Source organism: Phascolarctos cinereus, unplaced genomic scaffold (assembly GCF_003287225.1).
Source record: "Phascolarctos cinereus isolate Bilbo 61053 unplaced genomic scaffold, phaCin_HiC Scaffold_2;HRSCAF=192, whole genome shotgun sequence".
NCBI lineage: Eukaryota > Metazoa > Chordata > Mammalia > Diprotodontia > Phascolarctidae > Phascolarctos > Phascolarctos cinereus.
The window spans coordinates 228,284,903-228,312,474 of NW_027555625.1; the positions used below are offsets into that span (position 1 = coordinate 228,284,903).

At 43.3% G+C, this 27,572-nt stretch overlaps 1 protein-coding gene and 1 long non-coding RNA gene across 2 annotated transcripts in view; one reads left to right on the forward strand and one right to left on the reverse strand.

Moving 5' to 3' along the window:
- LOC110206605 (uncharacterized) overlaps positions 1–9,985 on the forward strand; it is a 41,922-nt gene extending 31,937 nt beyond the window's left edge. Inside the window, exons 3-4 of the long non-coding RNA XR_002323970.2 lie at positions 6,399–6,566; positions 9,374–9,985. This is a non-coding gene — a long non-coding RNA (uncharacterized LOC110206605). The remainder of the gene's footprint in view (positions 1–6,398; positions 6,567–9,373) is intronic.
- R3HDML (R3H domain containing like) lies at positions 136–11,964 on the reverse strand. Its single transcript, XM_020984130.2, has 5 exons — positions 11,650–11,964; positions 9,448–9,566; positions 7,263–7,395; positions 6,327–6,442; positions 136–1,792 (listed from the first exon to the last, which is right to left on the reverse strand). The coding sequence occupies exons 1-5, from the start codon at positions 11,908–11,910 to the stop codon at positions 1,660–1,662; spliced, it is 762 nt and encodes a 253-aa protein (XP_020839789.1). The 5' UTR covers positions 11,911–11,964; the 3' UTR covers positions 136–1,659.
- Positions 11,965–27,572: the final 15,608 nt, after the last annotated feature.

Consider the following 27,572-nt stretch of genomic DNA (forward strand, 5'->3'; position numbering starts at 1 on the left):
AACATAAATACATATGTTCCTACATATGCTGCACACACTCTGGAGTTTGAGGTCAGGGAAGGATCTCTTTCCAGGTCCCTTCTGATCACTCCCCCCTGCTTCAATCTTAGAAGTCCAAGATATCTTCTAGGACCCAATTACCAAGCTTTCTACCATTCTCCATTCAAATTAATCTGTCTTCCATCCCCACCCTTTCTTCCTCAACTACTTTCAGTCCCATTTGACCACTAAGGTAGGTGGGTCTGGGGTATATTAGAAAGAATCAATCCAGTTGCCTCTTCTGGTCTCTTTATTGAGGAAGCTCTGGAAGAAAAGTCCATCGTTGTCAGGGCAATGAGGTTTAGATAGCACCTGTGGGTTCCTGGCACAATTGACCACCCAAAGCTGGGGATGGATTGACGAGTGGGAGCCAACTATGGTCTATGGGTGTTTTGTGGGATATAGAAGTTCTCTTGTAAGAAGGGGGAAATGTGGGGGAGGGGGGGTGGAGCTGTTTCCCAAGTCTGTTTCCTCTCCCTGGGATTTGTCTTCCCCATGCCATTTTATATCCCAGCTCTTGCTGAGCAGTCCTGAATTTGTCCATCTATATGGAGGAATGTCTGAAAGGGATGACAATCATCTCTGTTTAGAAGTGAGGCTGTTGACCTGGCAACTGTGCCCTATTTCCATCACTGTAGTGAGCTTATGGCTAGAAGGGGACAAAGAGAAAGAGATGACCTAGGGGGTTGATGTAGTAGAAAAGTTGTTGAATTTTATATCATAAGACCTGGGTTCAAATTCCAGCTCCTTATTACCTGCATGACATTAGACAAATCATAGTTTCCTCATTTTTAGAATAGAGGGAAAAAGTTGGATTGGAGGGTTTGGGTACAAAAGTATCTTTCAGCCCTAAATCTATGGTCTCCAACCCCCTCCGCCCCATCAACTTAGGTTTTTTATTTTTCCGGAAAGCTGTTTTATTCCTGTTCCTACCTCTAATCTACTGTGTGACCTTGGGAAAAGTCACTTCTTCTCTTTAGGCCTTATTTTCCAGTTCATGAGAGGGTTAGATTAAATCAGGGGTTCCCATTTAGTGGTTCATGAACCTTTTGGGGGTTCTCAATGGTGGTCTGAGGGATTTGAGCTAAATTCTTCAATGGCATCTTGAGCAGTAAATAATTGCAGAATACCACGAATAACATATTATATTACCTTGGCAGTTCACAACCTTTTTGTTATTGTTGTTGTTGAAAGGGCTTTAAGGAATATAAAAAGTTGGAACCACTGACCTAGATAATCTCTAAGGTCCCTTCTAGACCTGACCACCTAAAAAACTGGATAATCCTGAGATAAGAATTGGAAAGAATCAGCAAAGCTATGATCTACCCAAAGGGAAAGAAAAGCAAAGAAGCATAACTGGAAAGTAGAAAGATATTGATGATGTTTTCTGCTTGGTCTTTGCCAGGACTTCTGGAATAAAGCCCCTAAGGGGAGAACTGGCCTAGAGTGGAGAGGTGGGGTGGGGTGTGAACAACCAGAGGTGATCTCCCCATCATAAATAACTATTCTACTCTGTATAGTCACTGTCTTTTGGGTCATGTGGGGCCCAGCTGGAGGGGTGGCTTGGCCTGCCCTGTGTGGGGAGCCTAGACCCGGGACACTGCCCCAGCCATGGAGTGATTAGAACCAGATAAGTCGGTTGGATCGGAGCCCAGCAAAACACATGTTGTTGTTGCAGCTGCCGCCATAACTGGGGGGACAGGCTGAGCAGGGTTCCCCCATCTTGTATGGAGCTTCCCCAATCCAGTTGCCCCTGGAAAGAGAAGAGGAAATTGTGGGATAGGAATAGAAAAGAGTATTGTTGTCAGCTGTAGGGCATGACAAATATGAGAAATTCAGAGAAATCCTGGACAGACTCATATGAAGTACTACAGAGTGAAGAAAATAAATTTAAAAATAATATGTTTAAATTAATTGCAATGACTCATCTTGATTTCAAACAACAGAAGATGAAATATACATTCCCACCCTGCCTTGGAGAGAGGTGGGAAACTTGCAAGTAAAGAATATTACATACACAGATGGGGATCACTTGGTCAGTTAGTTGGTTTTGCTGAAACATTTTTCTTTGTTATAGGGGAGGGTTCCCTGAGTTGGAGTATGTTGGGAAATGAATATATTTTTTAAAAGAAATAAAGAGAAGAGAACTCAGAAAGATAAGGGTTCATATCAGTTTGAGGGTAATAAAGAACAATGCTGGGGAGTGGGCCTCATTGCCATCTGTACTCATTCCCACCAGGTTCTCTTTGCTCCGCTCTGATCTGTAGTCCAATACCAAATTACTGTTCCTAAAACACAGCTTGGATCATCAGTCCTTCCCTCCTCAACAAATAATCTTCAGTGGCTCTCTATTACTTCAATCTTTCAAAATTCCCTGATTTCAACACACATCCTCATGTCTCTCCACCTTAGCAGATAGCATTATGAATTGCTCTTGTGCTGAGCCTCTCTAAATATAACTAGCCTGTTTCTCAGATGGCAAACCTATGGTCCATCTCCAGGTCTGTACACAAAGCCTTTCCCACTTAGTAGAACCTGCTAATGCTTGTAATCCACAGGTATAACCTTCATGAACAAGGATCACAATCATAACATGAGTACATATTATCTATCTGTTGTTCAAGGACCTTACAGAATAAGGTCTTAATGCCTCAGATTGTTACTCAAGGTCCTCCACAGTATAGCACCAACCTACCCTTTCAGACTTTCTAGCTTCATCTTCCACTAGTCCTTTATGTATTCCTGAGACTATTCACTATCTCTCAAAAACATCCTGCATTTCTACCCTCTGCACTTTTGTCCAAACCATTCTCATTCCCCACCGGAATTTTCCCATCTCCTTTCTGTCTCTCTGAATTTTTCCCATCCTTCAAGACCCAGCTCAGAACCTCTGTGAAGCCTTCTTCCATTATCCCAAGACTTCAGTTATCTCTCCTCATGCTGTGCTCTGATAGTCCGGACTGATCGTTCCACTCAATAGGTGCTTAGACTACCTGAGGCTCAGGGGGTTTTGCATGTGTGTCAGTCTTGCCTCCCTAACTAGATTGTGAGCTCCATGAGGGAAGGAGCCACATCTTACAAAGCTTTTTGTATCCCCTTCTTCCTCCTTTGCCCAGAATAGGCAACTCAGTAAATAGTATTTGTTGACTGATTGAGTGATTAATTCCCTGATCTCCATCCACCAAGGAAGGAGAGATATTCCAGGGGAAGCCACTAAGTTTTGAAATTCTGGCTTCTGGAAGAAAATAAATTGATAAGATGGGAGGGAGGCTAGGAGCATGCAGTGAGCACTTAAAGACCATGCAACTAGTTGGCAGGGGAAAAATATTTATAGGCACTCTTTTTATGGTGACAAAGCCCCTGAAAACTAAGTACGTCTAGCAATTGAGAAATGGCTGAATAGGTTGTAGTATATGAGTGCAATGGAGTACTATTGTGCTGTAAGAAACGAGGAAATAAATAGTTTCAAAAAAGATCTGAAAAGACTTACACAAACTGATGCAGAGTGAAGTGAGCAGGACTAAAAGAACCATTTATACTATAACACCATTATTATAAAAATGAACACTTTTTAGGACTTTTATAAACTTGATGAAGAATGAAATGATCAAGCAGAACCATGAGAACAATTTATACAACGAAAAAGCTGTAAAACAAACAAAAAACCTGGAATACAATGGCCATCTGTAGATCCAGAGGACCAGTGATAACCATGACAGAGAGGTGATGGATTTAAGGGGCAGAATGAGACTACACACACATACACACACACACACACACACACACACACAATAAATTAGATTTCTTTCATTTTTTTTTTAAGTAGAGGGGGAGTGCTCTAGATGTGAAATGTTGTAGCATTTTCAGATGAGGTCAGTGTATTATTGGTCTGTTTTAACTGTTTTGCTTTCTTATAAGAGACCTCTCATGAAGTTGTAACAATCTGTAAATGTATGGAATATAAAAACAAAACATACCAAAGAAACTTAGTAACAAGAAAGAAAGAGAGAGGGAGAGAAGGAGGGAGGGAGAGAGGAAGGAAGGAAGGGAGAGAAAGAGAAGAAGGAAGGCGCCTACTAGAAATAAGCAGCATGGAATAATGGAAAGAATTTGAATCTAATTTCTTCTTCTTACGCACATGGCCATGACCTTAGTCTATGTCATTATTTCCCTTCATCTGGATGATTGCAGTGGCCTCTTCCTTGGTCTCCCTGCCTCAAGTCTCTTCCCACTCTAATTAATCATCCACATAGCTGCCAATGTGATTTTCCTTAAGAACAGATCTAATCATATCACTCCTCTACTCAATAAACGTCAATGATTCCCTTTTGCCTCTAGTACAAGATACAAATTCTCTTCTTGACTTTTGTAGTCCTTCACAAACTAGCCCTAATCTGTCTTTCTGGTCTCATTATATATGACTCCCTTTTCTGAACTGTATGATTTAGTCAAATTGTCCTGTCTATAGCACTTCATCTCCCATCTTCATACTTTTGCAGTAATTGTTCACCATGCCTGGAACATGCTCCTTCCTCAATTTCACTTCATAGAATTGCTCTCTTCCTTCAATATGCAGCTTAGCCACCACCTTCTACATGGAGTCTTTCTTGATTACCCTCCACCTGTGAGGGCCCTCACTCCATAACTACTTTGTATTTAATGACCTTCTATCTATCTATCTATCTATCTATCTATCTATCTATCTATCTATCTATCTATCTATGTGTCTGTCTGTCTGTCTGTCTGTCTATCTTCTACACATATTGTTTCCCCCCAATAGAATATAAACTCCTTGACAGTAGGGTTTAATTTATTGTATTTTTATTTTTGGTCTTTGTGCCCCAGAACCTTGGACAGTGCCTAGCATACAGTAGGTGCTTTATAAACATTTGTTGATTGATTGATTGAAAGAATACAGCATCTGGAGTCAGAATACCTGTGTTAAAATACTGGTTCTGTTACTTACTAACTATATGATTACTCCCACTCTCTGGGCCTCAGTTTCCTTTACTGTAAAATGATGAGTGAGTGGCAGATAGAGATGGCTTCCAAGGTCCTAAAGTCCTATTCAAATACTCTGTCATCTAAGAATATGACTCCCATGGAGTTATATTTTTAGGATATTGAAATATTTTCTATCTATCATTGCCTAGAATATTAGTGATCTAGCAAAAGTTACCCTTAAGCACATTTTCTGAAATGAAATTTATTTCCAACAGTGATTTTCACTGAAAGGGAAAAAAAAAAAGAAAGATCTATGTTAGCTGAGGAAAGTGGTTATGACAGTGGCTAGCCCCAAGAAATCCAAAAGTACTCTGACTTCGGGAGTGACAGAAATTTTATAACTCCAGGATCTTCCTTTAGCCTCTGAGTACCTTCTTATCCTTCTCCCTGGGACCATGGGAATTTCTTTTACCCCTGAGGTTATATCACCAGCTCTGAGAAGCTGTAGAGCCTTCTTTTTGATCTGGGTCTACAGATTCCATTGTGTTGCAAGAGTTACCAAAGCAACCCAGCTCTCCTGGTAAGCTCCTCCACCTACTTATTCTGGTCAACACGATACTGGCACAGCAGCAACAGTTGTAAATTGGAGTCAGTCTTGTGGAATTCTTTTTCATGGCATTTGAATTGTATTTGTAGCATCCCGTAGGACTAAGTAACGATATCACAGTTTGCCAGTAGGTGACTTGCCACCTAATATTTGATATAGTCCAGTTTAATGATTCTTTTGTTTGGGTTATGTATTCCTGGGTGTATTATTTTATCTGTGCGGCTACTCTACTACCAGTACAGATCATAGTCCCCCTAATACATAGAAACTTTTTTTTTTTTGGCGAGGCAATTGGGGTTAAGTGATTTGCCCAGGGTCACACAGCTAATAAGTGTCAAATGTCTAAGGTCACATTTGAACTCAGGTCCTCCTGACTCTAGAGCAGGTGCTCTATCTACTGCACCACCTAGTGGCCGTTACGTAGAAACTTTTAAAGACTTTCCATGGCTCCAGCCCACTTGGGAATGAGCATCTCCAACTCTAGCTAGTTTGATTCTTGGGTGACAGCCATTAGGTCCATTTTTTGGCCCAAACCTGAAGGCTTTCCAGCTTAGTAAAATATACCAGAGCCCTTGAGAAGCCAGGAGCAAGCCTCTCCCCTCCCCACTCCCACCGCAATAAGGCCTTGGAGGAAAACTTCAGTAGAAGATTCATATTACAAATTGAGTGCCCCTTCTCTCTTGACCCAGGCCCAGATTCTGTCTCCAGACAGTCCCCACTGTCCCTAAGAACTTACTTGATGGCATAGTTGCACACCAGGTACATGGCCTGGCGCCAGGTATTCCCCCAAACACTGATGTTTTTGCAGGTGTGAAGAGCACAGCCCAACCGATTGGAGGATGCCCACACCATCTGGCAAGGAACAAAGAGAGGGAGCGTTGGAGGTTCACCAGTGCACTGGGGTCATTGTCCACTCCACCCCCATCCCAGACCCTGAGCTCGATGGAAGTCTGGGGAGGGGTTATGAGAAGAGCTGGTAGGTTATTTTTTTTTTTTTTGGATCTGTAATGAGGAGGTCCAATCCAGTTTTGTTATAATCTGTAGCCAGGGGGGACCTGCCACTGACCCAGCTTGATCTCAACTTGTTTTCTGGCTGCTCTGAAGCTGGACTTCATTGGGAGTAAACAAAGACACCTTCAATTTCCCAATGGCTTTCAGGTCTATCTCACTCTAAAAATCCATTCTTTCATAAAAGGTAAACTCCAGGGTAGTTATCCACATTACAAATAATTCTTCATTTTTGTAAAAGTCATTCTTTTAGCTAATGAGTTCCCTAGTGCATTTACAACAGGATCTGATTTAACAGAATTCAACTTACTCCACAAGGTTTCCTCTAGCACAAACATTCTACGACTGTAACTTTTCAGTAGCACATCTATTTAACAAATGGCCACAGAGGTATTAAAAACCACAGGTCGATCCCTAGTGACATCATTTCCCCCATTAGAATGTTGAGCAGGGCCTGTCTTACTTTTCTATTTGTATCTCCATTATTTTGTGCTTTTCGCATAATAAGCACTTAATAAATGCTTTCTTTTTTTCCTTCCAAATTCACCAATTTTTCTTTCTTTTCATAATGCTCAAGAGATGTGTCTATCTCTCTAAGGTGGGCCATGACTCTATACTCCCTATAGTTAGAGGGCCTTCCATTTTTCCCCTACCCTGGATGTACCTGAGTATAGTGGGTGCACACAGGCCCACTACAGTGCCAAGGACAACGGGGGCTGCACTCTCTTGGGTTGGGGAATGAGTAGTGTTGCTTTTCTTCTGACCAAGACTTTATTAGATCCACAACTGATCGGTACCTGGTAGTAGAAAAAAAGGCATAACATAGAGAGAAGGGTTGTGAGAAAGACATCAGATGTAACAGAAAGAACTCTGAACTGAGAGTCAGGAAATGTGGATTCTAGTTCCAGATCTTATATTAATTCATTGAGTAACCTTGAATAAATTATTTCTCCTCTATGGGAAAGTTTTCTTATCTGCTACATAAGAAGGTTGGATGAAATGGAAGGTCCTTTTTTCCATGGTGCCATGAAAAGAGTAGATTTGGTGTCTGAGAATACAGATATGAATGTTGTTTGTCCTTCATTTTTGAAGAGGACTGTTGACATCACAGAGTGATGTCTTGACTTATGTGTGAATTGGATTTAAGTGAGATAGAGCTGCACAAAGTCATCAGACTCACTCTCTCTTCTGGAGTCATTGAAATCCAGTGGCCAGACAAAACTAAAGACCACTGGTGATGGCCTGGGATGCAGCGTATGACCAAGCTTTAAGCACTCTGCAGGGCCTGCTTTGGCCATCTTTGTGGCCATTGGAAGAAATTGCTAGTCTGCCCTTTCATTCAGGGAAGTCTTCACATGCCTGGGGTAGATACTCCCCTAACTCAACAATGGGTTTGAAGCCTGTTGGTTACCCTCAACCTGGTTTGGCCTGTCTGTCAAGAAGGTTTACCAGGGTGTGGCCACATGCTCCAGCTTCTTGGAGCCATGGGTGAGAATTGACTGCCAGGTAGACACCAAAGGTGAATGAGCAGCCCTCACACCAGAGTCTCTAGTCCTCCTTGAACACTCCAGACACCCCTGGACATGAATACCAGTTGTGTCACTAACTATCCGATCTTGGACAAATTAACCTCTTTGGGCCTCAGTTTCCTCCATCTGTAAAATGAGGGGGTTGGACTAGGTAATGTCTGCTTTAAATCTATGATCCTTTCTGGCTTTAATATTCTATGTTCTGACATTCTGTGTTCTAAGCTCCAACATTCTAAGTTCTGTTCTCTATATTCTATATTTTTTTCTCCAATATTTTATTTTCTGATGTGGCTTCCTGTCATTCTATGACTTTCTGAGGTAAGAGACCAGGTTTATCAGGAAGAGAGAACTGGTGCCAGAGACAGATTATGGAATCACCATAACCTTTCTTTACGCCTCCTCGAAGGCCTTATGAAGAAAAGGTCAGGGGCATTTAGTAGCTGATCAATCTCTGGAAGTAAGAAAGCTTCCTTCAGTTTGATGGGTATGCTGGGGAGGACCCAGGACCTTCTCTACACTTTCATTAACCACACTGTGAAAGGAAGCAGGAACAGATAATACAAAATAACAGATAGTCTGTTACTTTCTCTCATGGAAAGGATGGAGAAGAGGTATGCTCAGTGGTAGAGGGATGCGGAAAGAAGCTGGGGATGAAATATTTACTGTGTTGTTCTGTGAATGAAGTTTATGCAGGAAGCCTGAAGCCTGTCATTCTGGGGTTAGGGAATAAGCACGTTAGCTTGAAGAAACCCAGCAGGGGGATGGGGAGGATAACAGAAAAAGATATCAAGGTCCTAAATGCACAAAAATATTTATTCTGGCAATTTTTGTGGTGGCAAAGAGCTTGGAGCTGTAGGGATGCCCATCAGTTGGGGAATGGCTGAACCAATCATGGTATAGGAATGCAATAGAACACTATTAAGGTGCAAGAAATGAGAGATGGTTTCAGAGAAACCTGCGGCAGGCTTGTATGGACTGAAGTAAGCAGAACCAAGTGAACACTTTGTACTATATGTAACAACATCATAAAAGCAAACAATTTTGAAATACTTCATGCCTCTGATCAACACAATGACCAATCCTGTTCCAAAAGACTGATGTTGCCTACCTCCTGAGAGAAAGGGGATGGACTAAAATACAGAGTGAGATATATTTTTGGACCTTGCCAGTATGGGAATTTTTTTTTTATTGACTATGCTTATTTGCTACAAAGGTTTTGTTTTCCTTTTTTCTTTTCTTCCCCTAGGGAGTGGAGAGTGAGATTAAATAAATGCTGAACGATTGAAGAAATTTAAAAAAAAAAGCCAGATTGTCACTCACCGGCCAGAATGAATGGAGAGGTTCTGGCCCAAGAATTTCATTAGCTGTGGGGGCCCATGTTCCCAGATACACCGTGCAGCCCAGGCTTCAGCTGATCTGGCCAGCCGCTCATCCCAGATCTAGCAGGAAGAATCACAGAATACCAGAGTTAGAAAATGCCCCCAAAAGATCTTCCCAATCTGTGCTGGGCAGGAATCTCCTCTACAAATGGTCATTGAAGGCTTCTAATAACAGGAAGCCCCCTCCCTGCCTTTCAAGGGATCCCTTTCTGCTTCTAAACAGCTCTGATTGTCAGAAAATAATTCTTCCTTATGTTGAATTGTGAAATCTGTCTCAGAAAGTAGTTCAGCCCCTCTTCCAATCAATCAACTAACAAGCATTTACTAAGTGCCTTCCAAATGGGACAGACTTTGTGCTAGGTGCTGAGGATATGCATGAAGCCAAAAATGAAACAGCCCTCCAGGTGTCTTTACATTTTTATCAGGAGAAATGTCTTCCGTGCATATAAATAAACACAAAATGCATAAATGCGTTGAAATTTCAAGGGGGTGTATTAGCAACAAGGGGAGAAAAGGGGTCAGGAAACACCACCCAAGTGGTGGCACTTCAGTTTTGAAGGAAGCTAAAGACTAAGAAAAATGTAATAAAATACTTGAAAATAGTGATAATATTCACCACTCCTCTACATCTTTTATCTAGTCCAGAAGACCCTAGAGACATATTCAAGAATCACCAGGCAAGTAGAAGGCAGGCATTAACCAAGGACTACTCTGCTAGAATTTGAACCCAGGTCCTTTGACTCTCAACAATGGATTTAGGAAAGGTGGTACAATGTTAGGAGCCCTGGACTTGGAGTGTAAGACCTGGGTTCTAGTTCAGGCTTCAACATAGGGGACCTTGGTCAAGTCACTGAAACTAATGAGAGGTAGTGTAGCCTAATGGAATAATTGATCCTGGGCCTTTGAGGTGGGTGTGAGTTCCAATTACTTTTGGCAAGTGGCTCTATATCCCTGAGTCTCAATTTCCTCATCTATAAAATGGGGAAAATACTAGTGCACTTAACCTCATGGGGTTGTTGCAAAGCACTTTGTAATCCATAAAACAGCACTGAAAAGTGGGCTGTTGTTTTTATTCTTCCCATGTTATACAAGGGGTAAATTGAGGAAAAGGGACTTGTTAAAATCTAGACCCCAATCTCAGAATCCATCACCCATCTCTGAGCCTTCTCATGGACATCCTGCTGCTATGCACATCTTTCCCTCTCCCTCTCCCTTATGCCCCGTGGCCATTTCCTGATCTCTCTGGACCATAATTAATTTACGCTTTGCCCGGATAGCATTTCTCCTTCTCAGGAGTAGGAGACACTGGCCATTGTGGGGGCCTTGCAATCTGTTTCAGATGAGATATCTAGGAAGCTATTGGATGTCTATCTATCTCTGCTGGGGTAGGGACAATTGGACAGAGGGAGGGACTGAGATAACGCTAAGGACCTTCCTGGCCCAGAAGTCTAGGATTCTGAGCAATAGAGAAAGCCTACTACCTCCTGTCTCCTGCCCTCTCCAGGGGGTGGTCTCTGCCTATCTATGGCAGACCAGCTCTCCCACCCCTAGTCCTTCCAGGTCTTTGACCTCAATCCTGTATCGTCCCTCTATTAAAAGGGTTCTGAGCCTACAGTTCATGAACTTTTAAAAAATATTTTGGTAACTGTTATTTCAATATAATTGATTTCCATTGTAATCCTATGTATTTTATGCATTAAAAAATATCCTTCTAGAAGGAGTCCAGTGGGCTTCACCAGACTGCCCAAGGGGTCCAACATGCATAAAAAGTTAAGAATCCCTTCCATATAGATACTGAAAGGATGGTCATATCTAGAACTGGGTGGCATTAGCCTTGGGAAAGAGTGAAAAGCCTTGACCTGGGAGTCAAGACTGCTGATTGAGATTTGCACCTCTGCCCCTGACTTATTGGCATCTTTCCTTTCCAAGAGACCTTGGTTCCCCAACACATAAACTGGTAATATTAAGTCTTGTTCCTCTCTTCGCTGCTAGAGATCTGCACAAGCAGACTGGTTGGAGCAGGCTAGCAAAAGATTAGGGTAATGCAGAGTGCCTCAACCCACAACACTTGGGCTGAATTACACCAGGTGAGCAAGACTGCAAAGCTTGATGAGAAGGGAATGAGCAGGAAGTGGACACTCACCATGTACTCCATGTTGGCCGCAGGTGGATACACCTGTGCCCGGATGCGGTTGTGATAGTCCAGGAGTGCATTCATGTCCCGGGCTGAGATATGGCGCTTCCTTCGGGGCCTGGGCATGGACAGACCTAGGGCCAGTCCAGAGTGCAGAGCCCCAGGCTGGGTCAGGGCCAGACTGGTATTGGGAAGCGCCAGAGCATCCACCTTCTGGCTCCCCAAGAAGAACAGACCAACAAGGCACAGAGGGCCCTGCAGCAAAGGCATGGCAGGCTAGGGACTTGATCCTCTTAGGCTGAAATGCTTCCCAGTCAGGGTCAGAACAGGATATCTAGAGTTGCAGGGTACATAGGGAGAGAGACACACACATAGAAACAGCGCTGATCAAAATCAGTCTTCAGGAAAGCTTGCTCCTTGGAGTAAAGATACAAAAAGATACTCCCTACCACCTAAAAGAAATAGGATTCGAAAGCAGATTGTAGGACTTAGCTTAGAGCTGGAAGGGACCTTAGAATATAATAATCAGAAGGGCTTATTAAATCATACATTTAGAGCTAGTAAGGATCTTAGAAGTCATCTAATCCAGCCCACCCATTTTGTTGATGAGCAAACCAAGGTCTAAATAAGTTAAGTGACTTTACTAAGGTCACACAGCAATGACAGGAGTATCTGACTCCAGATACAGTGCTATCTCCAACATAGGACCATTCTCTTTGAAAACAATCACTACCACCCCTTTGTCCTCCCTTTGATGAGTCAAAGGGAGCAAATGCCCCAGGACATGTTTTCTGTAAGGGGAAAGGTCTGGATCTGTTCCTGCTGGGGGCTCAGATGTGGAGGAAGTTTGAAGCTGCTCCTATCAGGATTCAGTCTCTTCCCAGCCACTTTCCCCCCTGCTTCCCCCAATACCACCAAGGCCACTTCAGCCCAATCCCAACCTGGTTCAGTTCCTTAATGGGGGCAGGAGGAGGAGGGAAGTGAGGATCCTGTCTCTTGGTTTGTAAAGCCTCCTGTCCTCTCAAGCTGCATCCTTCCTGAAGGGAAGGAAGGATAGAAGAGAATAGGAGAGACAGACAGACAGACAGACAGACAGAGAGCAGGTCTTCCCTTCAGAGATCTGGGGATGCTGGGCCCACTTCGCATACCGAGGGGAGGGAGCCAAAGCCGGCTGAGAAGTGCCGGTTGGCAGGGGAGCCGCTGAGGCTGCTGCCGCCTGGCTGGGGAGGCAAGCTGACCTCTTCAAACACTGTAGCCGGCCCTGGTGTGAGAGGATTTTAAAACAGGCAGGTCTTCCAGGCAGCTGATGGCATCTGACGTGTGCTCAGCCTCCTCCCCACCCCAACCCCCACCCCCACCCCAATCCCAATCCCTCTCCCCCTTCCAACTCAGGGAAAGACTAAAGACTCAGGGTTTGGAAAGTGTGCTCTCTGCCAGAAAATTTATGGGCTTTTCCCCTCCCCATTCCTCTCTCTCTCTCTCTCTCTCTCTCTCTCCTCTCTCTCTCTCTCTCTCTCTCTCTCTCTCTCTCTCTTTCTCCCCTCCCCCCCTTTCTCTCTCTCTCCCTGCTCAGGCTACTCTTTTCTCCAATTCCTTTTCCATACTATGTATACTTAGGTCTGGGCTAGTCTGCTCTATGTATGAGATGTGTGAAGACAGGAAAGTGTGAATCGGATTTCATTCACACTTAAGTATTAAAGAATATCTGAGCTAAGACAAGGCTAGAGAACACAGAATGTCAGTGGTGGTTAGAATGGACATTAGAATATAGAACAGAGAACATCAGGATGTCAGAGCTGGAAAAGACTTTAGAAATAGAACATAGAAAGTTCAAGTTGTGTGGGACCTTGGATACAATCTAATCTTTGACTATTGAAGATGGAAAGGCATCACATTCCATGCAACTATCTTTTCTACAGTGGTTCTGTTGCGTTATTCATCATTCAGCAGCTGCTTACCCATCTGAAGTGATGGGGAGAGGAAAGGCTTCTTTGGCAGCTCTGATGTTTATGAAGCTATGCATCACATGGAAGCCATACATGGATGGTGGGAATGGACTCAGGACTAAGAAGAGCTCTCTGACCTACTCCCCCTAATGGTGTGTGTTTATGGGGTGAGAATTAGACTGTGGTGAGAAATAGGCTCTTTTTTGGTGTGAAACTAGCCAGTCCACATCATCATCATTATTATCGCTCCTTGGATGTCTCCAGCGGCTTACAGTTTACAAAGCACTTCTTCAGCATTTCGTTCACTTTTGGTTCTTTCAACGAACCAGATAAGGGCCTCCATTGCCCATTGAGGATTTGCAAAAAGACATAATGAGAATTGCACAAGATTGAAAAGTGTGGCAGGATGGTCGTGTGCATTGGTAGAGATGATGTCCGCACCTGTTAGATCATAGACCCACCAAAGTCTCTCATTCGATCCTTTCAACATTTGTGGGAGGTATAGAGGACCAGGATTATCATTCCCATTTTACAGATGATGAAACTAGGTCTAGAGAGGGAGCATTCCTTACACAAAGTCTCACGGTGAATTAATGGTGAAGCAAAGACTTTGGATGAAGCCCTCTCCTGACAGACTGCTCAGGCCCCTTTCCATTACACCATTCCTGCCTTATGTTGTTACTTAGTAACTTCATGTGTATATTTGTGTCAGAGGCACGATGAGTTCCCCCAGGAGGGCCAGGACTGTGTCTTACATTTCCCCCACATTGGCTGAATGCAGGGATAGACCCAGAGAAAGGGGGTTCATAAACACTTACTGAATTGAAAGTTGACGGCTCCATCTGCCTTGTTGGCAGCCTCCTCCTTTCCTCACTCCTGCCGGAGTTTGAGTCCAGCCTGCCCTGTCTGAGTCTGGATGCTTCCCCCTCTGACCTCCCTCATCTCCTTTAGGATCCAGAGCTGAACACACGGGAGGGGGGACCTGCAGGGGGCCGAGGGGCTGAGCTTTGAGCTCCACTTTCTCCCAGACACCCTCCCAGACGCTCAGAATTCCCAGCCCGGGCAGGTCCCCAGCCTCAGCTCCCACAGTCCAGACAGTTCTGGCTGCCAAAGCACACCCTCCCTGCAGAGAGAAGCAGCCTCTTCTGCCTAGGGGAGAAGCATTGAGAGGAGGAGAGGGAGGGGACGGGAGGGATCTGTGGCAAGGAAGAACCAGAGCTGTTCTAGCTTGGCAGGTGTGGGTCCCAGGCTGAAACCGGGACAAGAGGTAATAGGCCAGCTAAGCAGCCACCTAAGACACCACACACAGGCAGCCAAACCAGCAAGGTTCACTGTGTAACAGGACTTTTTATAAATGCTCATGTTTTGAATTCCCCACAGAGAGAGATGTGGGGAAAAGTCAAGTGGTCTGTGTTACAGGGAAGACTCACAAACTCCAAGGGCTGATCACACAGGGGAAGCCCAATTTTCACACTTGGCTTAAGGGTGAACATATGTCTTGACTCAGCCCTGGTCCCAGCATCCAGAGCAACTCCTGGCTGTCTCTGAACAAACCTAGCTGACTGCCCTGGGCCAGCAGGAGTCGGTGGAGAGGGAAGTTGGCAGGGACAGGGGCAAAGAAAGTTGCCTTTTGAGAGGCAACATAGTGTTGTGGAAAGAATATGTCAGGTTTTTTTGCTTACAATCTGTGTGACCTTGGGAGAGTCACTGAAGCTTCTTTGGGCCTAGGTTTCCTCTTCTGTAAAAGAAGAAGGTTAGGTTAGGTGATTTTTAAGGTCCTCTTCAGCTCTAAAGTCTGTAATAGTTCAATTCATTGTAGGCCATCCGTAATATCTATTTTAGTTCTGTTGATCAAAGGTCCCCTTAATTGTCCATTTAAAGAGATTTCACCAACATAAAAAGATCTTTGGGGTTTGGGGAAAGGGGCTCACACAGCATGGTTTGCCCTTTAAATCTACTTTTTCTCATGAAGTTGTCCAACCCTGGACTATTTTCCCTCCTCCTTCTATTTGCCTATTGAATTCCTACCTATCCTTTAGTGTTCCACCCTTCCCTGTATTGCATATCATAGTTACCTGTGTTTATGGTGTAGACCAGGGGTGGGGAACCTGAAGTCTGGAGGCCACATGTGGCCCTCTAGGTCCTCAAGTCAGGTTGGACTCAGTCAAAAGGTCGAGGACCTAGAGGGCCACATGTGGCCTCGAGGCCACAGGTTCCCCACCCCTAGTGTAGACTTCTTCTAGAATATCATCTCCACAAGGCCAAGAATGCAAACTTATGGAAGTCTCATATTCCCCCCAATGCTGTATACACAAAAGGCATAAATGTCTGTTGAATGAATGAATGGCTCTGCCTTTGGGTCCTAGATCAAAATCCCTGATGGCACAGGAACATTTGTCCCACTTCTACATTAAGAATAGACTTAGCTTCATGCCATCCTCTTATTCAGCAGGACTGTCTGGATCTGGAGCATCCACTCCTTAGAAGGAGATCACAGACTCCTAAACTGTCAGGGCTGGGAGGAATCTTAGGACATAGAATGTTATCACTGGAAGAGACCTTGGAACATAGAACATGGAATGCCAGGGCTGGGAGGGACCTTAGAGATCATCTGGCAGCGCCTCCTCGATTTATAGAGGTGGGAACTGAGGCCCAGAGGAGGGAAGCGCTTTGCAGTCAGCTGGTGACAGGATAGGGCTCGGCAGCCCTGGTCTCCTGAATCCTAAGGCAGCGCTCTTTAAGGGGTAGGGAGGGAGCTGGGGGAGAGTCGCACAGTACATTTGGCTTCCCTCAGGAGCACAGCTGTGGCTTGGGTAGTTGGCTGCATCTTGTGCCAGAGCAAAAGGAGTCCGCAGGCTGGGAGGTGGGAGGGCTCACCAGACCGTGAAGCATTCCGAGAAGCAGGCTGCTCAGAAAATAAACCCACCCTCAGAGTCACCCACCCTCCAGGGCCTCCCTTTCTCTTGCTTCTTGTCTTTTCTATCCTCTTGCATCCAGATATAGATATGATACCATAATCATCCCTTCATACACCTTCACCAAACCATGTGCAGTTATCTCCTATGTACATACAAGTGCTCCCCAATAGCATCCTGACACTACATACATGTCAAGAATCCACAGCCCCTGTATTATTTATCTACCTGTATCAATTACAGTCCCATTTGCCCCCCCCAAATACATACATGAACACAACATATGCTCAAATCTCCCTATTTGCGTAACTCACTCTACCCTCACCTTTGACACAAATTATTTTGTTATTTTTTTTCTTCTTCTTTTTTTTTTTTTTGGCTAGGCAGTGGGGTTAAGTGATTTGCCCATGGTCACATAGCTAGTGAGTGTTATGTGTCTGAGGCCGGATCTGAACTCAGGTCCTCCTGACTCTAGGGCCGGTACTCTATCCACTGTGCCACCTAGCTGCCCCCCCAAATTATTTTGTTATTCAGGCGTTTCTGTTATGTCCAACTGTGACTTCATTTGGGTTTTTCTTTGCAGAAATACTGGAGTGGTTTGCCATTTCCTTCTTAAGTTCATTTTACAGATGTGGAAATTGAGGCAAACAGGATTAAGTGACTTGCCCAGGGTCACACAGCTAGTAAGCATCTGAGGCCAGATTTGAACAGGAGTCTTCCTGACTTCAGGTTCAGAACACTATCTACTATACCACCTACCTGTCCAAAACAAATTACAAGCACATAAAAATACCCTCTACATCACACTCACAATTCAACAGACACTACCTACTCTGTGTAAAGCCCTGTACATACCATTTAAAGATACCTCTAAACATTATACAAAGGTAGATAATCCCTCAGTCCCACTTAAACACATATTCACTAACATACACAATAACACAAATGTACAAAAGGGCATACATATTCTAATACCACATGTATAGAATAAGAAGCATATTCACATACCAGAACAGTACAATGGAAAGAACAGTGGGCCAGAAGCCAGAGGCCTGGATTCTAGTCTTGTTTCCCACACTCTCTGGGTGACTTTGGGCCAAGCATTTCCCTTCTCTGGTCCTCAGTTTCTTCCTTTTTAAAATGAAGAGACTAGACTAATTCATTTCTAAAGATTCTTTCAGCTCTAACCTTCTGGGATTCTATGATACAGACCTTCCACAAGTGGTCAGGGGGTTAGATTCCAAATATTTTCCCATAGAAACAATGTTATAAATGGTGGTCAGGTTTCCAGGCCAACATACACACCAAGGTCTATTGAAAACAGAAAGCGATTGAATACAGGGCTATATTAATAATACTATAGGACTGAACCATCTTGAGAAATAATATTTCTATAGGACAATGCATTCTGTTTTATAATATGGAAAGACATTTCCCTCCACCCCTTACAATAAGAGCAGGGACTCCCCTCACTCTAAGCCACTCTAAGGCCCAAGGCTCCTGGGTCCCAACACAACATGGAATTCAACAAATACAATCTGATATTTATTAATCACATGTACAGTAATAAGCACTATGTACAAGATGTAAAGATAGCATGCTTGAACAGATAGAAGGTTGGACTTGGAGACAGGAAGACCTGGATTCAAATCCTACCTCTGAGGATAGCGGTGCACGACTAGGGAAAGTCCTCTTCTCCTCTCTGAGCCTCAGGCAACTTCCTTATGACTTGTCTACTTATAGACCAGTTACTTTCTATATTGGTGAAGGGGATTCTCACACTAGCAGTTCTCCACACAGATGTATTGTTAAGGCCCTGTGCTAGGCACTGAGAGTTCAAAAATGAAAATGAAGAACAGTCCTCATCCTCAAGGAGTTTCCAATCTATTGAGTGATAGATACAATGTGTACGCAGATAAGTAAATGTAAAATAACTTGAGGAAGGAGCAAGGACCAAAGAGTAGGAAGGAATCAATCAACCAAATAAGACTTTATTAATCACCCACTATATGCCAGGAACTGAGCTAGGTGCTAGAAATGCAGAGGCAAAGAATGAAACAAACCCTACTCCTAAAAAGAAGTGGTGGCTCACCCAAGCCTTGAAGGCAGTTAAGAATAAGAATTCTGAAAAGGAGAGCATGACGTGTGTGCGCGTGTGTGTGTGTGTGTGTGTGTGTGTGTGTGTGTGTGCACACGCCTGCAAGAGCCCAAAGGCTGGGCCAGTCACTCAATAAGCCTTTATTAAGCACTTACTGTAGGACAAGAACTGGCTAAATGCTAGGGATAGAAGTCGTTGTTGTTTGTCCTTCATTCCTGAAGAGGATCAGTGACATAGGGAAAGCGATGTCATGACATTCAAGTGAATTGGATCTAAGTGAGGGAGGGCTGTGCGAAGTCACTAGCCCTACTTTCTCCTACAGAGCCATCTGGGTCCAGTGGCCAGATATCAATCAGGAAGGGTGGAGAAGGCCCCAGTGCAGTGGGAGACTTTTGGCCTTTTTAAGCCAAGGTCTTTCCCAGGTCTCAGTTTGACTAAGGCAACACCCATTCAATGATTAAGGCTAGGTAAGAAATGAGGCAAAGAATGGCCCCTTCTACCTAGTGGGGGGGGGAATTGATTTGGAAGGGGAAGACCCTCTGGATTTCTGGCCAAAACAGAAACAATTGCTATTTATATTCATTGTGAGCCATCAGGGTCCAAACAATGACCGTGTAGGGCTTGGCCTGGGATGTACTTTTGGCCAATCAATGAGAGCCAGAGTGATTTGGGTTTAAGGCTTGGTCCACAAGCCAAAAGAAAGACAGTTTCTGCCCTCAAGGTACTTCCATTTAATGGAGGAAGATAACACATAAAAGAGAATTATAAAGTGGGGGAGTGGAGGAAGGGATCCTAGTCTAGACGCTAAGTCTAGAGAGTCAGAAGCATAGTGGGTCAGTAATGAAGGCCAACCTGAATGCCTCCCCAAAATGGAGGCCTCCGAAAGAACTCATCAATGGGAGAAGGGCCCACAGAGGAGAAAGAATGTTCCAGGGTAAGAAAGTCACTAAGGCATGGAAGTAAAGTTCAAAGAATCAGTAACAGAGAGAGAAAGGAAGCAGCTGGTTGAAAGGGAAGGGTAGAGAAGCTATGGGGAGGGAAAGGGATTGCATATGGTCTTTGGACTATTTGACTGGAAAAGCTATTGCTAGAGGTCTCTTTCCTAAGAATCATAGGATCACAGGATTTAGGGATGGAAGGTATCTTTGAGGTCATCGAGTCCAAACTGCTTACTATACAGATCAGAGAGCTGAGGTCCATGAGATAATATTTGTAAAACACTTTGCACAGTGCCTGCCACATAGCAGGCACTTTGATAAATGCTTGTTTTCTTCCCATGGATTGGCCCAATATTGCACAGGTAATAAGTGGCAGAGCCAGGATTTGAACCCAGGTCCTGTGCAAAGAAATATTTCTATGTTCCTTCAACATAGTTAACCCTAACCCTGCCTTTCCATTCCACAACCTTTGCTCTCAATAACCAGAAAAATACAAAAAGAAAGCAGTAATACTCTATCTCACATACTTAGTTTTGCACATATTTTCAAATTCAGTAACTCTCAAAGGTGAAATGAAGTATTTGATCCTGGAAGAACTGGACCTTCCGGTAGAAGGATTCCCAATTCAAAGCTTACCCCACTTTAAGGCCTAACTCAAGCATTACCTCCTCCAGGAAACATTCTCTGATTCTCCGACTTTGTGTAACTTCAGCTCCCTGATGGTAGTTTACTTACATGCCTCCAACATCTTCTTTTCTCTAGTTTCTTGTGTACCGGTTATATTTCCCTAGCAGATGTTCGGTTGCAAGGATAAGGGAACTGCCTCTCTGCACAAATATACAAACACAAACAAAACTGCCCTTTCTGTGTATCTCCCCAGGGCCAGGTTGAGTTACCCTCATGTGTTCTCAAAAGTAAGGCTATCACTTAGAATTACAGGTTAGAAATCAGGACCTTAGAGCCAGAAAGTTCCTTATACTCAGCATGGAACACCAAATAACAGAGCTAGAGGGAACCTCTGCATGCAGAGAAGGACTTTCATTTTATTTGTTTATTCAAGGTGAAATGGGTTGGGTTGGACTAGAGACTTCTTTCCAAATCTGAAATTTTATGCTTCTATTACTTTAGAAGGGGAAAGTCAATGAAATAATTTACATACGCTCTACTATGTGTCGGGCACTGTGCTAAGTACTTTGCAAATATTATCTCACTTGATTCTTACAACAACTCTGGAAAGCAAGTTGCTATTATTTTCCTCATTTTTGTGGTTCATTTGTTTTCAGATGTGTCCAGCTCTTTATGACCCGATGTGGGATTTTCTTGGCAGACATATTGGAGTGGTTTTCCATTTCTTTCTCCAGTTCATTTTACAGATGAGGAAACTGAGGCAAACAGGGTTAAATGACTTGCCCAGGGTCATGCACTAGTAAAGTGTCAGAGGCCAGATTTGAACTCAGGAACATGAATCTTCCTGACTCTAGTCCTGGCGCTCTATCCACTTGGCCACTTAGCTGCCTTTTATCCTCATTTTATAGATGAGGAAACTGAGGCAAACAGAGGCTACGTGACTTGCCAGAGGGTCATATAGCTAGTGAGTATCTGAAGGGATTTGAACTGAGGTCTTTTTCTGAATTAGGTCCAATGCTCTAGCTGACACAAAATATCAGAGTTGGAAAGTGCCTTACAACATATACTACTCTGAAATTGGTGGGAGGACGGATTAGATAATCTCTACTTCGCCTTCCAATTCCAAAAATCTGATTTTCTACAGCCCCTAAGTCCTAAACCCTCTCTCTACACACATGCAAATATACTCCTACTCCTACTCTATAAATAGACCTGCAAATAGGCCTACTCCCAGTACATACACATATATATTTTTCCAAAGAACATACATAAACACACCTATCTTGGTCCTACAGATACACAGACCAGAGGCTTGGTTCCACAGCCCTCAGAACATCCCTCAGCAGTAATTCTTCCTTCCTTCCTTCCTTCCTTCCTTCCTTCCTTCCTTCCTTCCTTCCTTCCTTCCTTCCTTCCTTCCTTCCTTCCTTCTTTTTCTGTTTCCTTTCTTTCTTTCCATTTAATTTTTTTCTCAAGTACACATAAACAAGTTTTTTGTTTTTTGTTTTTTTGACTAGGCAATGGGGTTAAGTGACTTGTCCAGGGTCACACAGCTAGTAAGTGTTATGTGTCTGAGGCCAGATTTGAACTCAGGTCCTCCTGAATCCAGGGCCAGTGCTCTATCTACTGTGCCACCTAACTGCCCCCTAAACAAAAGCTCTTAACATTCATTTTTAAAAATTCTGAGTTCCAAGTTTTCTCCCTCCCTCCCCTCTCCTTTCATCAATGTTTCTAGGCTTCCATGTATATTATTGGTTTAAGGTCACTCTAGGGCCAGTCTCAGATGACTTGGGTTCAAATTTGGCTCCTGCCACTTTATATTTCTGTGACTTCGAGCAATTCATCTAACAATTCTGAGCATCAATAAAAGGAAGAGGTTGCTTTGGATAACTCTAAGGTCTCTCCTAGCTCTGAATCCTATGATTTTATGACTCATGGGACAGATGACATAAACCAGCACCTACCTGACCTGGTCCTTCCCATCTTGGGGGAGGTTAAGGTCCTCAGGAAGAGCCTGAATCTAGTGGAGACCTGGACAAAGCAAGGAGGAAATCATAATATCTACTTAATGAAATAGTGGATTTAGAGCTGGAATGGCCCACAAAAGCATCTAGTCTGACTCCCTCATTTTACAAAGGAGGAAACTGTAGGTCAGAGAGGGGAACTGACTGGTGCAAGGTCACACAACTGGACACTGCTGCTTTCCCCATTAACAGATTCTCTAGGATCTTAAGAAAGAATTCAGATGGAAGTAGGACAGTTATTGACTAGACCAATGACTGCCCCCGGGCTGGGAGTGGAGGGTGGGAGCTATTCCCATCAGGCTAGGGCTGAGAAATCCCTATGCTGGCTGGACCCATCCCTAATGGGGCAGCCAGGCCAGTCCAGCTGCAGTTCCAGGTGGGGCCTCTGGAATCTGCTGTGTCACCAGCTTGTAGGCTGGCCAAGCGTAAAACCCTTCAAGTCAGCTCTGGGCTCCCCATTCATGGCCCTGGATTATTGCCTACCCGGGCAGCCCCTCAGGGTACATTCCAAAGCCACCTGGGTCCATGGACACATGATCTGGAACCATTGCCTTCTTCTGCCTTCTACCCTATATCTTTTATGTCCTTATCCAGTCTGGTCCTCATCTGGCATGCCCAACAAAAGCCCCAGTGGTCAGAATAAGCAGGCTGAATGTTGGCGTCCTTGTTTTCAGTCATTCTGCCCCCTCTACTAGATCTATCCCCAGAGGGTTGGCAAATGCCAAGGCCAAAGGGATTGAGTACTGGGCAGGAAACGAGTTGGGAGATTTTGTTTCTAGCCTAACCTCTGCTACTTACTAACTATGCAAACTTGGGCAGATAACTCCAGCTTTCTGGGCCTCAGTGTCCTCATCTGCCAAATGTGGATAATCATTCCATTCTACCCAGGGGCTACCTGGTCTAGTGGTCAAGGCTACAGAGTTAAAAGCCCTTCATCTGAGTCCTCGCTGTCCCATTTACTCAGTAAGGGACCCTGGGCAAGTCACTGGGACTCTCTAGGTTTCAGTTTCCTCATTTGTAAACAAGGAGAATCATACTTGAATTGCCTTCCTTATAGAGTTATTGAAAAGGGAAGTGCTTTGAAAAATGTATATCTAAATCCAAGCTATTATTTATTTTGTCACTATTTTTAAAAATTGTTTTTGTTTAAAAATGACAAAAAAAAGTTTTGTGTGGATATATACATACATGTGTACATCTACCCACACATATACATACATATGTGTATATATGTATGTGTACGTACACACACACACACACACACACACACACACACACACACACACAGTTATCCCTTCCAGATCATGGGGGTTACAAATGCGGCACCCCCTGTGACCTGGAAAATCTGCGTAAAATTTTTTGGCCTCCCTTTGTATCAGAGAAGGTATGAATTATTATGATATTAAAAGATAAAATATATTGATATTATACAATATTATACACATATTTTATGCATTTCTAAGTTTCTAAACTTTTTCTGTGTCATCTTCTGGCCTTTGCGTGTCATCCGTAGCTTCAGGAAAACTTCTAAAAAATTCCCATTTAATTTCTTATGCCAACCTGTGATATATGGAAACCATGATGGGGAAATTAGCGATGTGTGAGGGATAACTGTATGCATATATGTACATACACATCAGCTACATTTGAAAGGTGGTATAATTAGTGCTGCTGAAGGAAGGGCAGAAAGACTGAAAGACTGGGCTAGTATCTATCACCTTCTCATCCTTAGTTGTCCCAACTGAGTAAACTCCTCCCCTTTCCCTGACAACCCCAAGAAAAGCCCATATATCATCAGACTCAGACAGACCAAGTCTGGCTGGAACACCCCTCTGTCCTCTCGGACACAAACAATGAAGACATCAGCCCTCCACCCCCCCAACCCCCCATCCTGTACACATTCTTCTCCTCTGATGTCCTGGTCCCTAGCAGGGACAGATATTTGCTCAGCTGCCTTACCCTAGGAGGCAGCTGCACCTCCTGATGTCCCTTCTATCCTTAGTCTTGAGGCCTTGAGAGTTGGGAGCCTAAACAAGAAAAGAAAGGACAAGACAGGGCAGCTGAATTGGAGGTGACAAGATGTGTAGGAGTCCAGTTGGTACTAGGGGCAAGATTTCTGTTCCCTGGACACTGACTCCATACTGGGATAGGAATGAACCCTGGATTCTACTACCAACTCTACAACTTATTAGTTTTGTGACCTTGGGCAAAATAATTCCCCTTTCTGAAGCTGTTTCCTCAGAACACAGCAATAACCATAGTTCTCATTTCCATAAAACTTTATATTTTTCTTCTTAATAGCCTTGTGACAAAATTAGGATATGCATTTTCATATTAAAACTATTATCTCCATTTTACAGATGGAAAAACTGAGGCCCTGGGACAAGAAGTAATATTCTCAGTCACACTGCTAGGTCGTTTAATTCCAAAACCAAAGGTTTTTGTTGTTATTGTTGTTTCATTGCGTGTGTTTTTTTTTTTACCATGCAGGGAATTTGATGAGATGGACTCTAAGAGCCCTCCCAGTTCTGACATTCCATGTTCTAATATTCCTTCCAGCTCTGATAGTCTGTATTCTAAGTTCCTTCCATCTCTGACAGTCTTTGAACCATGTTCTAAGGTCTTTCTTAGTTCTGATATCTTATGAGCCTTTGCATCAAGGTGTAAATCCCAGGACATTATTACTCCTGTAGCACTTTGTGAATTACGAGAAAAAAAATAATAATGCTGTGCTGATAATTGCCGTAAGTGCCCAGAGTAGATAGAGAATACTATGTACTCATGCAGGGTGGGATGTTTATCTCCAAAGGCCCAGTTAGACCTGCATGTTTGCCCACTCCTGGTCACCCCCAATTCTATGGTCTCCCTGCTCCCTGAGTAACTCAGCAACCATATGCTTACTTTACTGCTCTTACCAGCTCCGTGCTAGAAGGCACTTCAGAGATCATCTAGCCTAAAACCATTACTGAAAATAGAAATAATTTCTGAAACATTCCCTGCAAGTGGTCATTCAGCCTCCAGTGACAGGGAGCTCATTATTTCTCTAGCCAAGTTATTCATGAAGCCTCCCATGTGAGGTTACAATTCTGTATTTGCAGTAGAAGGTAGGGAGTGGGAGATGGGGGTGTGTGGAATGGTCATTTCACTTTTGTGTTCAGAATCTTCACTGATTCTCTGCTTCCTACAGAGGAAACTAAAACTCCTTTGACTGGCATTCAGGGCTTTCTCAATCTGATTGTCGAGCCTTTTTAGCCTAATTTTGTATTATTCCTCTCCAGTCTGTATGCTGAAGTCCATCTGATCGCCAAGCCTTTGCTCACGCTCTTCTTTGTTCCTGGAGTCTCTTCTCTTCCCCCGCCCCCCACCTGCCTTTTGCCTGTTGAATTCCTACCCATCACAGTCAACTCAAATTCCACCTCTTCCAGGAAGCCAGGAAAGCATTGGGTTTAGAGTGAAATCTCAAATCACTTAATCCCTGGGCTTAAGTTTTCTACTCTGTATAATAAGAGGGACTTTTACACTCTTAAAATTATTGAAGACCCAGAGAATTTTTGTTTATGCAGGTTATACCTATCAATATTTACTGTGTTAGAAATGAAAACTGATGACTTTTACATGTATTTATTAATTCATTAAAAATAACAACAATAAATTCATATGTTAACATAAATAACACATTTTATGAATAATTTTTCCAAAAGAAAAAAATTAGTGAGAAGAATGGCATTGTTTTATATTTTTTTGCAAATCTCTTTAATGTCTGAGTTAATAGAAGACAGCTGGTCTCTCATAGCTACTTCTGCATGCAATCTGTTGCAATATGTTGTTTTGGTTGAAGTATATGAAGAAAATCCAGCCTCATACAGACATGTACTTGGAAAAGGGAAGAGTATTTTAATAAGAGAATAATGTCTTAATATTATAATAAAAATAATTTTGACCTCAAGGACCTCCTAAAAGGACCTCAGGAACCCCCAAGAGTCCTTTGGACTAGATGTCTCTGAGGTCCCTTCTAGTTCTAAATTTATGATATCACGATCCACCTATTTATTACTGACCTTTCCCCTGTGCATCATTATAACACTGTTTTGGACACTTCACTAATATACTACCTGTAATATTGTATATTATAGATACCTGAATTTGTATCTCATCGCCCTGTATGCACCTGAACTATAACTTCCTTGAGTGCATAACTCATATTTTATCTAAATGTTGCATCTTTTCAAGCTCTTAGTACAGCATCCTGTGCAGGACTTCTTAAACTTTTTCTACGTGCTACCCCTTTTCGTGTTTTGGCCATGTTTATTGGCATTGTGTGGCATGAGTGCACACACAGTGCGAAGTGTGCATATTGTGTGTTCGGAACCAAGGCTGCGGTGAAAGTTGCATAATGCAACACGGACAAGCGCTGTCAGAAACACCTTGGATTCATTATGCGTTTGATTTTTAATTAATTTTTGGCTATTGCCCATTCAGAAACATTTTACTGTTGCCAAATTTTTCACTATGGGGTTGCGACCTACAGTTTAAGAGGCTCTGCATAGAGAACAGTAATCTAATTGTAAGGAATGATATAATCTGAGTTATATTTCCTTGGCTTCTCTCCCTGACAAGATTCGTCAGTCCCTCCTTTGAAATGACCAGGTCCCTTTACATCTTTGGTCTCTATCTCTCAGATATATCAACACACTGATCTCATCCCTCCCTCTCTAGTCTCAAACCCTGGCTTGCTACTCAAACCCTTGGAGTACTAGAGAGCCCAACAGAATGGGAGTCTTGGGGAGCTCCTTCCTGCCCAACACTATTGCCGTTGTTCTCTTGCCATTCCCTCTTTCTGATTGGATGCTGCTCTTTGTGGACCTCATTACCAGATGTCTGCCTTCTGGTGCCGGGCCCATCCACACCTTTCTAAGCTGTTCCTAGGATGCTGAGACAAGCCCTAATTGATACTCTGTTGGCGGCCTTTGAGAATCTGGCGTTACTCCCACTGTATAAAGAGACATGATGGAATGTGCTCTGGATGTGTTTTTTCCCCCCTAAATCTATATATGTAAGGGATTATTGCTTTAAAGGTTGCTAATTGCTTTACATATAGTATGTCAGTATCTCACAGGACTTAAGCCGTCTTGGTATTCCTCCCCGTGCCTTGCAGCAACCCTATGAGGCAGATATTTCAAGTATTATTTTCATCTGCATTTCACCTATGAGGAATTTGAGACTCAGATTGGTTAGGTGAGCTGCCCATGGTCATATTGTTGGAAAGATGACATGGTCACATTTTTGGCAGGGATATAATTTGATATTTATACAGAGAAAAGATTAAAACTTTTGATGTCACTCTGAACTGTGTGTCTTTGAATCTGGAAGCCAGAAGACCAGAA

Excerpts from the sequence above, each read along its gene's own strand:
- R3HDML (XM_020984130.2), bottom strand. The coding sequence starts at position 11,910 with ATGCCTTTGCTGCAGGGCCCTCTGTGCCTTGTTGGTCTGTTCTTCTTG. Across the intron at positions 7,396-9,447 it reads CTCTCCATTCATTCTGGCCG|GTACCGATCAGTTGTGGATC; the intron begins GTGAGTGACAAT and ends TTCTACTACCAG. Across the intron at positions 6,443-7,262 it reads TGTGCACCCACTATACTCAG|ATGGTGTGGGCATCCTCCAA; the intron begins GTACATCCAGGG and ends GTTCCTTGCCAG.